The sequence below is a fragment of the Scyliorhinus torazame genome, chromosome 16 (genome assembly GCF_047496885.1).
Source record: "Scyliorhinus torazame isolate Kashiwa2021f chromosome 16, sScyTor2.1, whole genome shotgun sequence".
NCBI classification, from domain to species: domain Eukaryota; kingdom Metazoa; phylum Chordata; class Chondrichthyes; order Carcharhiniformes; family Scyliorhinidae; genus Scyliorhinus; species Scyliorhinus torazame.
In genome coordinates, this window is record NC_092722.1 from 112,523,254 (window position 1) to 112,539,797 (window position 16,544).

Genomic DNA, 16,544 nt, shown 5'->3' on the forward strand with positions numbered 1-16,544 from the left:
TTTAGCGCCACGCCAGCCGGGCGAGGGTTGACAGCGGCGGGACTTCGGCCCATCGCGGGCCGGAGAATTGCATGGGGTGGGCCCGCCGACCGGCGCGATTCCCGCCCCTGCCGAATCTCTGGTGGCGGAGAATTCAGGACATGGCGGGGGCGGGATTCACGCCAGCCCCCGGCGATTCTCCGACCCGATGGGAGGTCGGAGAATCGCGCCCTAGATCTTTTTTGTGATTATTTAGTAATTCAACAGAACACCTTTCCTCCTTACGATCATCTGCTTCATCAAGGGAAGATTCAATTTTCACTGTAACCAGTGAACGTAGAAATTTGTAGAATTATTTTGCAAAACAGCATCAGTCTATGAAAAATCAAATAATTTTACAGTAATTATTTTTATAATAGAGTACTTTACCTTGTGCTTGAATTTATTGGAATTCTTAGTTTCTTTCTTATTAAGATCAATGAAGTAATGTGTGATACGATCTTTGTATTTTGGATCCATGCTCCATGAGATCTTGAACGAATCACATGTGATATTACTTATTTTTATGTTGTGTGGAACAGCAAGCTCTTCCATCTCTGCAATGCCACTGTCTTGTGATTTGTTCCCTGTGCAAAAATAAAATGCAAATGTTTTGAAAGTATTGTCAATAGAGTTGCATAAAATAGATTACAAAATAATCAAAGATAAAGGCATTTCTTATTCCCAATTCAAGCATTGATCAATTGGCTTGCCATTGTGCTCTCCTGTCTTAAGGTTTGATGCACTGCACAGTGCAAAACCTCCAGCAGGAAGTTAGAATGGATGCTGGACCCTGTAATGGCATGGTGGTTCAGTGTAGTATCCAGCAGCAATGGCATGATGTTTGCTAACTTGCCTCATAGGCATAATTAGGACACAATATCGACAACTGTATCTAACATTTTTAAATGTAATCTTACAATATCTTAACACTTGTTGCAAATCCTACTACTTTGAAGGAATGAGAGTCCTATAACAAAATAAGTCACAAAAGAATTAATCATTTAGATGTGAAATACTGAGATTAGCGGCAATAAGCATCTTCCTTCTCAGGCATAGCTTGGCTTTAAATCTAGGTCAAACAAAGAAATTAAATAATAATTTGCACAATCTCAATTCATAGATTGTTCGGAGCAAAGCTTGCTCGGCTGACAGACATTGTTCAACCATCCTCAGTCTTTTCACCTCATTAGTGATCATCACGTTGGGCACCAGACTTATATGAACTTGGACCTTTTAAATATCATTCTTTTTCATTGTCGCTGCAATGGTGGCAAAGCCTGCACAACTGTATTAAGAAGCTCAATCTTTGCAACATATATCTTTAGCAATGGAGTGGAGAATGATCCACATAGTTGTTGCACAGAAAGATTCTTAGCTTACTCTAGTCAGGGGTCAATGAGGTGATCGGAAATTGGGTTAAACCACTTCTCTCGGTGATGGTAACCAGCCCATCAGGTGATACATTCTATTAATTACCTTTATTTATGTTAAAAAAATAAACTATTACAAATGTTTGTATAATAAATGTTTTACATGTCTTCGTCATACCGATTTAGTTTGCAACAACTCTTGAGTAAGCCAAGCAGGAAACCAATTTTAACTCCATAGATGCGGTCATGGAAAATCTACAACTTTCATTCACATAGTGCTCTTAACATTGCAAAATGTCACTAAGCACTTTATGGGAGCATTATCAAACAAAGTTTGGTATCAAAACAAACCACATACACAAGACAGAACAATAGAACATCTCTCTCCACAGATGCTGCCAGACCTGTTGAGAGTTTTCAGTATTTTCCACCTTTATTTCAAATTTTCAGCATCCTCAGTATTTTACTTTTGTAAGGACAAGTTAGGTCAAGTGACCAAAATCTTGGTCAAAGAGGTAGGTTTTAAGAAGCATCTCAAAAGAAAGAGAGCAAGAAGACAGATAGGTTACAGTTTGGAATTCCACAGTCTTGACAGGTGAAGGCACAGCCACCAATGGTGGGTGATTAAAATTGGGGTGCTCAAGAAGCCAGAAATGGAGGAACTCGGGGTCTTAGAGAATTGTAGGCTGGAAGCGGGAGAGATAGTGAGGGGTGAAGACATTGGAAGACAAGGATAAGAATTTTAAAACTGAGGCATTGCTGGATCAGGAGCCAATTCAGGCCAGTGACAACACAGAGCTAATGGGACTTGGTATGAGCTACAAGATAGGAAACATACTTTTGGATGAACTCAATGTTATGAAGTTGAAAAATGGGAGACCAGCCAGTTTAGAGGCAACAAAGGTATAGAGAGTGGTTTCAGCAGAAAATGAGAAGAGGAGAGGTCAAAACCAGGCAATGTTATAGAGGCGGCACGGTGGCACAGTGGTTAGCACTGTTGCCTCACAACTCCAGGGACCCGAGTTCAATTCCGACCTCGGGTGACTGTCTGTGTAGAATTTGTACTTTCTCCCCGTGTCTGTGTGGGTTTCCTCCGGGTACTCTGGTTTCCTCCAAATACGTGCAGGTTAGGTGGAGTGGCCATGCTAAATTGCCACTAGTGTCCAACAGATTGGATGGTATTTATTTTAATGTAAGGAGTCTGACGAACAAGGCAGATGAATTGAGGGCACAAATTAAAACATAGGGGCATAATGCCATTGCTGTCACTGGGACATGGTTGAGAGAGGGGCAGGATTGACAGCTCAATATTTCAGGATACAGAATCTTCAGGCGCGATAGGTAAGGAGGTAAAAGAGGAGGGGATGTCACAATTTCCATCAGGGAATCAATTACAGCAGTACCGTGGGACGACATCTTGGAAGCCTCTTCAACTGAAGCCATATGGATAGAATTTAAAAACCAAAAAGGAGCAAACACATTGCTGGGTGTGTTCTACAGACCGCCTAACAGTCCAAGAGAAACAGAAGAGCAGATATGTAGGCACAATTCAGAGTAGTGTAAAAGTAATAGGGTAGGGATAGTGGGGATTTCAAATACACCAATATTACCTGGGGTAGCCATAGTGTGAAAGATTTAGAGGAAGCGGAATTCTTAAAATGCATCCAGGAGAACATTTTAAGCCAGTATGTAGAAGGACCTACAAGAGAGGGAATGGTCCTGGACTTAATTTTCGGTAACGAAGCCGGCCAAGTGGTTGAAGTATCAGTGGGGGAGTATTTTGCAGACAGTTATCATAACTCCATTTGGTTCAAGATTGTTATGGAAAAGGACCCAAATGGGTCTGAGATCGAAGTTGTAAACTGGGGGAAGGCCGATTTTAATAAGATCAGATATGATTTTACCAGTGTGGACTGGGAGCAGACACTTTTAAGTAAATCTGTGACAGAATAGTGGGACGCATTCAAGAAGGAAATAGGGAGAGTGTATTAGTGGGATCTTGGTTTGCATTTACACCCATCCCTTAAGGTAGCAGAGCAGGTGGATACAGTGGTTAAGAAGGCATATGGTATACGTACTTGCCTTATTAGTTGAGGCATAGCGTTTAAAAGCAGGGAGATTATGCTGGAACTGTATAAAATGTTGGTTAGGCCACAGCTAGAGTACTGTGTGCAGTTCTGGAATCCACATTATAGGAGGGATGTGATAGCAATTGAAAAGGTGCAGAGGAGATTTACCATTACCAGAATGTTGCCTTGGCTGAAGAGTTTTAGTTATGAAGACAGATTGGATAGACTTGGATTGTTTTCCTCGGAGAAGAGGAGACTGAGAGGGGCATGATTGAGATGTATAAAATTATGAGGGGCATAGATAGAGTAGACAGAATAAACTTTTCCCCTTGGTGGAGGGATTAATGACCGGGGGTATAGATTTAAGTAAGAGGCAGGTGGTTTAGAGGCGATGTGAGGAAAAAAGCTTTTCATCCAGAGGGTGTTGGGAGTCTGGAGCTCACTGCCTGAAAGGGTGGTGGAGGCAGAGACCCTCGTAACATTTAAGAAGTATTTTGATGTGCACTTGCGATCCCAAGACATACAAGGCTATGGGCCAAGTGCTGGGCAATCGGATTAGAATAGTTAGTTGGTTGTTTTTGACCGGCACAGACTCGATGGGCCGAAGGGCCTTTTCTGTGCTGTGTGACTCTATGATGTTGAGGTAGAGCTGATTCATGTCTGCAGATGATGGCACTAAGGGGTAGTATATAGACAGGGAAGAACAAACAGCCAGGGGATTCTTGGGGGTGGTGGAGGAGGCTGGCAGTAATGGAGGTAATGGAATGAAGGTGAGATGAGAAATTATTATTGGATATTCTATGGCTACGAGCTATGGGGTAAAAGTGGAACCAAGCAAGATAGGCGCACTGAATTAAATGATGGAGAGGCAATAGAGGAGGATTTGATCAGCCATGTCAAAGGCTGAAGAAGTTGACAAGGATGGGGAGAAAAACAAATGTAACAGTCAAAGAGGAACTCATTTGTGCTCCTGGGTAGGGTTGTTTCATCGCAGGGATAGAAACCTGATTGGCAAGATTCAAACTCAGGTTTTGGGAAAGGTAACTACATATTTAAAAGGTGACAATACAGTGGCATGAGGAAAGATAGTAGTTTGTAAAGTTGTTTTTAAAGAGAGTGGATTTTAAAGAAAGTGAATGATTTGTAATGTCAGTTACAATGGCAGCCAGAAAGAAATTGGGTGGTCAGCACTTTTGAGAATGGGGTCAAATAGCAGAAAGCGGAGTCTTTGGGATAAGGTGAACTCATGGGACAGGTTAAGATCAAGCAATCTGGACTTTGAAAGTGCATTTATAATTGGCTTGGGGAAGATCAAAATGGACACCCACAAAACAGATAAGGAGTAAACCAGTTGAAATTGTATAAACCAGAAAAGAATCTCGAGTTACAGGACGTTGGCAAAAGTAATTAGTAAAAAATGATCTATTATTGACAATGGCTATATCAAATACGGTGTAACGTACAATTTCAACTTCACATAATTTACTTCATAAAAGTACTCTTTAAATTATGATTTCCATCAAGTTCAAATGCAAATTTCTGTAGACATAGTGATGAGATGAAAATAGCTTTGTCAAAAGGATATGTGCTCAGAATCTAAATATTCCCCACTAAAAGAATAATATTTTGTCATCTGGTCGGACAGTAGGACACTATTGTTCTGAGAAACAGAGGAGGCTTTCATTAATCTTTCAAGATATACTATTTCAAACTGGCAGTGTCACATGCCAGAAAATGCAAAGAATGAATAAATAAAATTCCACAATTAACAGCCAAGTGAACAGGGTCACAACATAATGCAATATTGTGCTTTTAGTCAACATTTAATGCACACTAGGAAGACGACTGTTCTCTGTAGGGACAATCAGTTACTCCGAGGATCATAGTAGAAACACTATCCTCTTTAAAACCATTAAGCAAACACAGTGCTGTGATACAGATAGATGAAAGTTTCTATTTATGACATCATCAGAATGTCAAATTCTTCATATCCAACAAAATGTATTTTTAAGTTTTATGTAGGCAAATGTGATGGAAGTTGCTATTAACATCAAATGAGTTGACTTTCGGGGTGGCCATGGTGTGAGTGGTCGCACACAAGGATGCTCCTGCTCAAAGGCGTAAAATAGAGTTCATTTTGCCCGAATTCGGGTGTAATTTCGACGGAAAAGTGTAACTGAAGGTCAGAGGAGAAGCTCCCCACCGGGAGTCGTATGTCTGCTGGTTACCAAAACTGGCAGAATGTGAAAGATCTGGCCATGGAGTTGGAGGAGGCCTGTGGCGCAGCAGTTAGTGGAAAGATGGCGGAGGGGGAAGGGTCAGTGCAAGATGGAAAGCCCCAGATGGAACAGTTAATGGCCTTCATCAAGGAAATTGGCCTTCCTGAAGGAGTGAAAGGTGCGAGTGCCACGAGGTACGTTAAGAGGATGCTGGCAGGGCTGTTGGCGGAGGGGGTGCTGGACAAGGCCTCTGAGGTGGGCAGAGTGCAGAGGTCTCTAAGGCAGAAGCCAAGAGCAGGGGAGCTGTCGTGGGTGGTGATCGTGAGACTCCACAAGTTTGTGGAGAAAGAGAAAATCTTGCAGTGGGTCAGGGAGAAGCGCAACTGTGAATAGGAGGGGAACAAAGTCCGAATATACCAGGACATTGGAGCTGAACTGACAAAACTGCGTGCGGGGCCAAGGTGGTGTTATATTGACGACGGATCAGGTTTGGGGTGCTCTACCCGGCAAAACTATGGGTGACTTATGAAGGCCGAGAATATTATTTTGAGACCCCAGAAGCGGCCAATGGCTTTATCAAGGAGCATGAATTGGGGGAGAACTGAACAAGTTTGGGAGACGGATGTGCTGGCACTCTGGAATAATGGGGAATACAGGTAGAGTGGGGTTGGAAGGAGGGTTTTTGTTTCTTTCCCCCCAATGCGGAGGGATTTTCTTCTTTTTTCTGTTGGGTTGACAAAGGGTAGCACGGGTGAAAGGTTTCTAAGTCTCCTGCTGCCTGTGGCTGTGTTAGTTGCTTTTGGGGAAGGTGACCTGTGATTCGAGATGAGTCTTTATTTGGGTGGGGGAGGTTGAGGTCAGTGGGGAGCCTGCTCACAGAACAAAGAGGTGAGGGTGAGCAAGGGATGGGAGGTCAGTAGGAGGAGCCTTTGGGCAGGATTTGCCACGCTGACAGGTAATGCTGGTGAATGGAAGTGCGGTGAGGGAGAAGGCCGACATAGGATGTCATGGGGGTGGGAGATGCGACTTGCGGAGTTTGGTTTCGAACCACGCGTGGAATAGATAGTATGTATAGGAAGTGGAGAGAAGTGGGGCTAGCTAAGGTGAGGGACCTGAACATGGAAGAGGGGTTTGCCAATATATGGAGCTGAAGGAGAGGGTAGAGCTCCCGAGAGAAAGTGAGTTTAGGTGCCTGCAAGTAAGGGACTTCGCGCAGAAGGTTTGGAAAGAGTTCCCCAGGTTGCCGAGGAGTGACTGTCACTTCCGGATGTGGAAGGGGAGGGCAGGATCAGAGACATATACGGATGGCTGTGAGAGTAGGGAGGCGAGAGGGGGAGCAGGTGGTGAAGATTAAGGAGAAGTGGGAGGGGGAACTGGGAGGGGAGATAAACTGGGGAGTATGGAGTGAGGCTTTACAAAGGGTAAAGTGATCTTCTGGTGCGCATGGATGAGCCTGATACAGTTCAAGATCGTACACAGGGTACTTATGACTCGGGCAAGAATGAGTGGGTTCTTCCAGGGAGTAGAAGATGAGTGCGAGACGTGTGGGCGGGGACCAGCGAATCACGCACATATGTTCTGGGGCTGTGAAAAGTTGGAGAGATTTTGTGCATGAGTGTTCGCGGCGCTAATAAGGATAGTAGGGGAGGATAAGCCGGACCCTTTGGCGGCGATATTCAGAATATTGGAGAAGCCTGAGCTGATGAGCTGAGGAAGGCCGACGTTGTGGCTTCGCCTCTCTGATTGCCTGCCGAAGAATTCTGTTGGAGTGGCCATCAGCAACGCTGCCGGGAGTGGAGCCCTGGCTGGGGACTCATATGACTTTCTTTGGCTGGAAAAGGGCAAGTAAGAATTAAGGAGATCAGCGGAGAGCTTCGAGGGAAGGTAGGGGATGTTCGTGGGCATGTTTGAGGAGCTGTTCGTCACGCGGGGTGGGGGAGGGGAAGAGGAGGGAGGAGGCGGTTGAAAAGGGGAAAAGTTTGTATAAACTGTATAGTTGTGTGTTGGGGAGTTTGCCCCCTGAATTGTTTATGTTTTGTAACTTTTTATATAAGTTTGGAATAAAATACATTGAAAAAAAACATAAAATGAGTTAATCAGTTAACTTGTATTTTGATAGCGTTAGCTGAGGAATAAATGTGCCTCTACAAATGTTTTACATCCATTTAAACTGACAATTTCACAACTGAATTGAAAAATGGCACCTCCAACAATGCAGCATTGAAGTGGCATGGTTGGATTTTGGGCTCAAATTTTACAGAGGGATTTCATTCCACAAACCCCTGGTCAGAACAAAAAGTGCTACCAACATATCAAAATTAAATTACTAACTAAACAGACAAGACTAATATACCTGAAACAAAAACTTCAACATTCATCTTTTTGCTTTATATAAAATCAACACGTTTCCTGCAATGACCATGGGCAGATGGTAGCTCCTGTTCCCAAAGTAAATCAAACCATAGCTGGTCTGAAACATTTGACTTACAGTATTCATCAACATTGCATCATCTGCCAGAAAAGTAACACTAGATAAAGCTTTTGAAAGACAATTAAAATAAAACAAAACTAGTGTTTGTGAAGATTTGTGATTTAGATATCCTCACTGTTACTCATTCAAAAATTAGTCCGCTGTTGAAAAACCCGGTGTTATTTCTAGCCCTTTTCTCAAAAAAAGTCATTTGTATAGTGTAGCGCACAAAGACTCCGAGAGACGAATAGAGTGAAGTCGATGAGGCTTTATTAAGCGTGTCTGTTCCCCCGCAGCTCAGTAGTAGACTGGCCTGCGGGGGAGGACTCCTGGTTCGTATACTCCGCCTTCAGGGCGGAGCTAGAGGTCAACGGCCAACCAGGACCTGGGATCTGTCAGCCAATGACATCACGGCTTCACAGTCCCACATGACCCCTAATGCATACTACCACATTCACCCCTTGTTAAAAATGAACCCGGCGGGGTGATGCTTCGCATGGTGGTAAGGGTTTACAAGGCTGGTCCTGGGAGGAAAACATTTGCATGTCATTACAGTATGTACAAGGTTTTTTTTTCTGTTTCGAACTATTTACAGTAATCGTCAGGAGAAAAAGACAAAATGTTCTCGTTAAAAGTCCACATATTGTGTTGGATCGACGCCACGAGTCGGTCGGGCGGTCTGGTCGTCCGTGTCGATCTCCTCGGCCCCGGTGGTGGTGCTTGTTCCGGTGTTGTCGTCTCCGGGAGCCTTACGGTTTCAGCTTGGGCTTCACTCCTGGTCGGGCCTGGGAGGAGGACCGATCCTCCTGGGAAGGGGTGGTCGCGGGGTGCGCCGGTGGCAGGGAGGGGGTGATTGGTGTCGGGGGGGTGTGTGTGTTGCCGGCGGGCGCCAGATCTCGCAGGGAGACCGTGTCCTGTCGGCCGTCGGGGTACTCCACGTAAGCGTACTGCGGGTTCGCGTGAAGGAGGTGAACCCTTTCGACCAACGGGTCCGACTTGTGCGCCCGCACATGTTTTCGGAGCAAGATAGGTCCTGGGGCCGCCAGCCAGGTCGGCAGCGACGTTCCAGAGGAGGTCTTCCTGGGGAAGACAAGGAGGCGCTCATGGGGCGTTTGGTTAGTGCTAGTACACAGTAGCGACCGGATCGAGTGGAGGGCGTCCGGGAGGACCTCCTGCCACCGTGAAACTGGGAGGTCCCTGGACCGTAGGGCCAGTAGGACGGTCTTCCAGACCGTGCCGTTCTCCCTCTCTACTTGCCCGTTCCCCCGGGGGTTGTAGCTGGTCGTCCTGCTCGAGGCTATACCGTTGCTGAGCAGGAACTGGCGCAGCTCGTCACTCATGAAGGAGGACCCCCTGTCGCTGTGGACGTATGCGGGGCAACCGAACAGTGTGAATATGCTGTTCAGGGCTTTAATGACTGTGGCCGCGGTCATGTCAGGGCAGGGGATGGCGAATGGGAAGCGGGAGTACTCGTCCACCACATTAAGGAAGTATGTGTTGCGGTCGGTGGAGGGGAGGGGTCCTTTAAAGTCCAGATTAAGGCGTTCAAAGGGGCGGGAAGCCTTAATCAGGTGCGCACCATCCGGCCTGAAAAAATGCGGTTTGCACTCTGCGCAGATGTGGCAGTTCCTTGTGACTGTACGGACCTCCTCCAACGAGTATGGGAGGTTGCGGGACTTAATAAAGTGGTAGAACCGAGTGACCCCCGGGTGGCAGAGGTCCTCGTGGAGGGTTTGGAGGCGGTTAATTTGTGCGTTGGCACATGTGCCGCGGGATAGGGCATCGGCCGGCTCGTTCAGCTTTCCGGGATGATACAAGATCTCGTAGTTGAAGGTGGAGAGCTCGATCCTCCACCTTAAGATCTTGTCGTTTTTGATTTTGCCCCGCTGTGCATTATCGAACATGAAGGCTACCGACCGTTGGTCCGTGAGGAGAGTGAATCTCCTGCCGGCCAGGTAATGCCTCCAATGTCGCACAGCTTCCACTATGGCTTAGGCTTCCTTTTCCACTGAGGAGTGGCGGATTTCTGAAGCGTGGAGGGTTCGGGAGAAAAAGGCCACGGGTCTGCCCGCTTGGTTAAGGGTGGCCGCTAGAGCTACGTCGGAGGCGTTGCTCTCGACCTGGAAGGGGAGGGACTCGTCGATGGCGCGCATCGTGGCCTTTGCGATATCCGCTTTGATGCGGCTGAAGGCCTGGCAAGCCTCTGTCGACAGAGGGAAGGTCATGGTCTGTATTAGGGGGCGGGCCTTGTCTGCATACTGGGGGACCCACTGGGCGTAGTATGAAAAGAACCCCAGGCAGCGTTTTAGGGCTTTTGAGCAGTGCGGGAGGGGTAATTCCATGAGGGGGCGCATGCGTTCGGGGTCGGGGCCTATTATCCCATTGCGCACTACGTAGCCCAAGATGGCTAGCCGGTTTGTGCTAAAAACGCACTTGTCCTCGTTGTACGTGAGGTTCAAGGCTTTAGCGGTCTGGAGGAATTTTTGGAGGTTGGCGTCGTGGTCCTGCTGATCGTGGCCGCAGCTGGTTACATTGTCGAGATACGGGAACGTGGCCCGCAACCCGTGTTGATCAACCATTCGGTCCATCTCTAGTTGAAAGACCGAGACCCCGTTTGTGACGCCAAATGGGACCCTTCGGAAGTGGTACAATCGCCCGTCTGCCTCGAAGGCTGTGTACTTGCGGTCACTTGGGCGGATGGGGAGCTGATGGTAGGCGGACTTGAGGTCCACGGTGGAGAAGACCTTATATTGGGGAATCCGATTGACCATGTCGGATATGCGGGGGAGAGGGTACGCGTCTAGTTGAGTGTACCTGTTGATGGTCTGGCTATAGTCTATGACCATCCTTTGCTTCTCCCCTGTCTTTACTACTACCACCTGTGCTCTCCAGGGACTATTGCTGGCCTGGATTATGCCTTCCTTCAGCAGCCGCTGGACTTCGGACCGAATGAAGGTCCGGGCCTGGGCGCTGTACCGTCTGCTCCTAGTGGCGACGGGTTTGCAATCCGGGGTGAGGTTTGCAAACAAGGATGGGGGCTCAACCTTGAGGGTTGCGAGGCCGCAGATAGTGAGTGGGGGTATTGGGCCGCCGAATTTGAAAGTTAGGCTCTGCAGATTGCACTGGAAGTCTAATCCCAGTAATGTGGGGGCGCAGAGTTGGGGAAGGACGTAGAGTCTGTAGTTTTTGAACTCCCTCCCTTGCACCGTTAGGGTAACTATGCAGAAGCCTTTGATCTGTACGGCGTGGGATCCTGCAGCTAGGGAAATCTTTTGTGCGCTGGGACGGATGGTCAAAGAACAGCGTCTTACCGTGTCGGGGTGGATAAAGCTCTCCGTGCTCCCAGAGTCGACCAGGCATGGTGTCTCGTGCCCGTTTATCAGCACCGTCGTTGTCGTCGTCTGGAGCGTCCGGGGCCGAGCTTGGTCCAGCGTCATTGAAGCCAGACGTGATCGTAATGGTTGAGCGTCTTCTTCGAACCCCGTGGAGCCGTCGACACTGGGATCCGTTGTTGCCGTCCAAGATGGCGTCGGGGATGAACAAGATGGCCGCTCCCATGCATCGCACATGGCTGGGGGTCACAAGATGGCGGTGGGGGTGGATAAAATGGCCGCCCCCATGCGTCACACAGGTCTGGGGTGGTCCAAGATGGCGGCGCCCCTCCTCCCCTCGTGGTGGCTGGGACCCAAAATGGCGGCGCCAGCGGGTCGCACATGGGGCGCTGGGGGGGGGTTGGGGAGCGTTAGAGACACGCAGTACTCCCTCTTCTCTGGGGACAGTGGTGGCCGGGACCCAACAGCGGTGGCCAGGACCCAAAGTGGTTGCGCCGGCGGGTCATACATGGGGCGCGGGGGGGTTGGGAAGCATTAGAGACGCGCAGAACCCCCTCTTCTCCGGGGAGAGCGGTGGTCGGGACCCAAAGTGGTCGCGCCTGCGGGTCGTACATGGGGCGCTGGGGGGGTTGGGGAGCGTAAAAGGGCGTGCAGGGCTCCTTGTTCTCTTGGGACAGCAGCGACCTCCCGGGACCGGCACACAGCCGCGAAATGGCCCTTTTTCCCGCAGCTCTTACAGATCGCTGCGCGGGCCGGGCAGCGCTGCCGGGGGTGTTTCGCCTGGCCGCAGAAATAGCAGCGGGCTCCCCCGGTGCGACTTGGCTTTTGAACCGCGCAAGCCTGTGGGGTGTCCGGGGGGGGGGGGGGGGGGGGGGGGGGGGGTTTGTCGCGACGGGTGCGTACGGAGCCCAATGGGCTGCCGCGCGGTCGGGGCCGTAGGCGCGGGCGTTTCGCGCGGCCACGTCCAGGGAGGCTGCTAGGGCCCGTGCCTCTGAGAGTCCTAGCGACTCTTTTTCTAAAAGTCTTTGGCGGATTTGGGAGGAGTTCATACCTGCCACAAAAGCATCGCGCATTAACATGTCCGTGTGTTCATTTGCGTTCACCGGCGGGCAGCTGCAGGCTCGTCCCAAAATTAGTAGCGCGGCGTAGAATTCATCTATCGATTCTCCGAGACTTTGCCGTCTCGTTGCGAGTTGATAGCGAGCGTAGATCTGGTTTACTGGGCGAACATAGAGACTTTTTAGTGTTGCGAACGCCGTCTGGAAATCCTCTGCGTCTTCGATGAGAGAGAAAATCTCCGTGCTTAACCTCGAGTGCAGGACCTGTAGTTTTTGGTCTTCTGTGACCCGGCCGGGGGCCGTTCTGAGGTAGGCCTCGAAACAAGTCTGCCAGTGCTTGAAAGCTGCTGCTGCGTCCACTGTGTGGGGGCTGATCTTCAGGCATTCCGGGATGATCCTGAGCTCCATAGTCCTTTAGGCACGCTTAATAAATTGTAGCGCACAAAGACTCCGAGAGACGAATAGAGTGAAGTCGATGAGGCTTTATTAAGCGTGTCTGTTCCCCCGCAGCTCAGTAGTAGACTGGCCTGCGGGGGAGGACTCCTGGTTCTTATACTCCGCCTTCAGGGCGGAGCTAGAGGTCAACGGCCAACCAGGACCCGGGATCTGTCAGCCAATGACATCACGGCTTCACAGTCCCACATGACCCCTAATGCATACTACCACATATAGTCCACACTGAAAAGAAAATAATTAAATGCTGGCTTGAGCAATAACAAAAAGATACTGGGCGGGATTCTCTCAGCCTGGGGCCGGGCCGGAGAATACCCACGACCGGCGCGAATCGCGCCACGCCGCCCCGACGTCCGCAGAGCGGAGAATCGGCGCCATTGGCGCTGGCGTGGTTGGTGCGGCGCCCGTTAGGGGCCGCTCTACGCGGCCCCGCCTGCCAATTCTTGGCCTGGGATGGGCCGAGTGGCCGTCGTGAAAAACCCGAGTCCCGCCAGCGCCGTCCACACCTGCTCTCAGCCGGCGGGAACTCGGCGTGGAAGGGTCTGGAGGTCCGGCCCCAGGGTGGAGGGGCCTCCGATGTGGCCTGGCCCCCAATCGGGGCGCACCGATCGGCGAGCCGGCCTCTCTGGCTGGGGGGCCTCCTTTCTTCCGCGCCGGCCCCTGTAGCCCTGTGCCATGTTGCGTCGGGACCGGCGCATTGAAGGGAGCCACTGCGCATGCGTGCGTTGATGCCGGTGCCACCGCGCATCCCGTGGCGCCCTGTTCACGACAGGATCAGCAGCCGGAGTGGCGCGAACCGCTCCAGTGCCGTGCTGGCCCCCTGTAGGGGCCAGAATTGCTGATCCTGAGGCTGTGTTGACGCCGTCAAGAAATGTGACGTAGTTTCCGACGGCGTCAACACTTAGCCTCAGGATCACAGAATCCCGCCCCCTGTTTAAGTTGTCCCTTACAGTCACAAGGCTAGAAATTATGGTTGATGCATAAAGCTTGCAAACACTGATCAGGCAGTGAAAAGGGTAAACAATAGCTTTCTGGATTAAATATAGACTGCAATTAGAAGGCAACATGGAAAATAACAATGGGCAGGCAAAGCAAAACTTTTGCTCAACAAAATTGTCGAATGTTTCAGGTATCTGAACTAGAAATACAGTTTTACAGAGTAGCAGTTTCAGGTCCTAAATGTACATAGTAAAGTTGGTTTTGGGCAGTGCTGGCTATGAGTATACACCTTAACGCCTTTGTTAAAGTCACACAATTGAGTAACAGAAAGGGAAAAGTTGTGTGAGAATTATGAATACTGGTAAATAACATACAAACAGCAACAAGCCTTTGAAGAAAAGATCAGCAATGTTGCAAACCCGTTGTCCTTCTAATCTTAAACAATTAAGAAAACACGACTGACTATTCATCATAATATGGGCCGTATCTTGCTCTTAATTTCCTCAAAGGGCTGTACTCCCTCTATCCATAGCATGGCCAGAGTTTTAGAGTCCACTTCTCCTCCCAGGAGCAGGCTGGCAAGGTAGGTGTTGGGTGGCCCACCTGCCCTTGGGCTAATTAATGGCTACTTAAGATTGTCCTTACACCACTTCAGGCATTTTACCAGCAGCATGGGAGCACCACCAAGCTGCGGGCTCGACGGTAACCTTCCTGTTCGGGAACCTTCTGCTCAACGGAGGACCAACCCTGCATGAACCATGCACATTACAACTTCCATATACCTGATTGCTGCCCCCTCCCCTGACTAGACAATACAGTGATGTAAAATCAGCTAAGAGTAAATCAGCCCATTTTAAGCCTCATCTATATTTGATTTCCAATGTATATAATATACATGTTCATGTAAATTGCAGTTTCGCACAGAGATAGTTTATGGAGCCTTCAGAAACAGCATGAACGAAATCCAGTTCTGGGACAAAAGCAGTGGAACCAGCTTGAGCATATCTTAACTTCAAAGTTTGCCAAAGGTTGATGTCATATGATTAATGAGGTACAATTATGTATATATGACTGATGAGCTGTCTGTCCATGTTAGAACATAGAAAATACGGCACAGAACAGGCCCTTCGGCCCACGATGTTGTGCCGAATCTTTGTCCCAGGTTAATCATAGAATTTACAGTGCAGGAGGCCATTCGGCCAATCGAGTCTGCACCGGCTCCTGGAAAGAGCACCCTACCCAAGGTCAACACCTCCACCCTATCCCCATAACCCAGTAACCCCACCCAACACTAAGGGCAATTTTGGACACTAAGGGCAATTTATCATGGCTAATCCACCTAACCCGCACATCTTTGGACTGTGGGAGGAAACCGGAGCACCCGGAGGAAACCCACGCACACACGGGGAGGATGTGCAGACTCTGCAGACAGTGACCCAAGCCGGAATCGAACCTGGGACCCTGGAGCTGTGAAGCAATTGTGCTATCCACAATACTACCGTGCTGCCCAAATGTTGGGAATATGTCAGAAGATATTCGGTTGAAGGAGTGTACTATCATGTAAGAGTCATTAAAGGTCTGCAATACTGCAAATTTCCAGTGTTGGAAGTCTGATCACAGAAAAAGAAAGATCCCATTTTGAACTGAACGTAAGAACATAAGAACTAGGAACAGGAGTAGGCCATCTGGCCCCTCGAGCCTGCTCCGCCATTCAATAAGATCATGGCTAATCATTTTGTGGACTCAGCTCCATTTACCCGTCCCTTTACCACAACCCTTAATTCCTTTATTGCTCAAAAATATCTATCTTTGCCTTAAATACATTCAACGAGGTAGCCGCAACTGCTTCACTTGGCTCGGAATTCCATAGATTCACAACCCTTTGGGTGAAGACGTTCATCCTCAACTCTGTCCCAAATCTGCTCCTCCTTATTTTGAGGCTATGCCCCCTAGTTCTATTCTCACCTGCCAGTGGAAAAAATCTCCCTGCTTCTATCTTATCTATTCCCTTCATAATTTTATATGTTTCTGTAAGATCCCCCCTAATTCTTCTGAATTCCAATGAGTATAGTCCCAGTCTACTCGGTCTCTCCACATAAGCCAATCCCCTCAACTCCGGAATTAACCTAGTGAATCTCCTCTGCACCCCCTCCAGTGCCAGTATATCCTTTCTCAAGTAAGGAGACTAAAACTGTACACAGTACTCCAGATGTGGCCTCACCAGCACCCTATACAGCTGCAACATAACCTCCCTGTTTTCAAACTCCATCCCTCTAGCAATAAAGGACAAAATTTCATTTGCCTTCTTAATTACCTGCTGCACCTGCCAACCAACTGTTCGCTCCCTCGTAGGTTCCATTACAGGAAACCGTTGAGGATACATTCTATGAGCTCCTCCTCAAGGTTGCTTTAACCGACCTGGTTTGGACCAATCGACGTGTAGATTAACATTGACCATGCCAACTGCAGTACCATTTTTACATGCATCAGTTATTTCTTTGTTTATTGCCTGCCCAACTGTGATGTTATTATTTGGTGGCCCATAGACTACGCTTATCAGCAATCTTTTCTCCTTCCTATTTGTAATTTCCACCCATATGGATTCAACCTTTT

General features: G+C 48.7%; 1 protein-coding gene across 1 annotated transcript in view; it reads right to left on the minus strand.

The window, feature by feature from the left end:
- Positions 1-16,544, minus strand: part of phyhiplb (phytanoyl-CoA 2-hydroxylase interacting protein-like b) — a 92,742-nt gene that overhangs the window by 40,070 nt on the left and 36,128 nt on the right. The window contains exon 2 of the mRNA XM_072478911.1: positions 409-605. Coding sequence (XP_072335012.1) covers positions 409-605 — 197 coding nt within the window. The remainder of the gene's footprint in view (positions 1-408; positions 606-16,544) is intronic.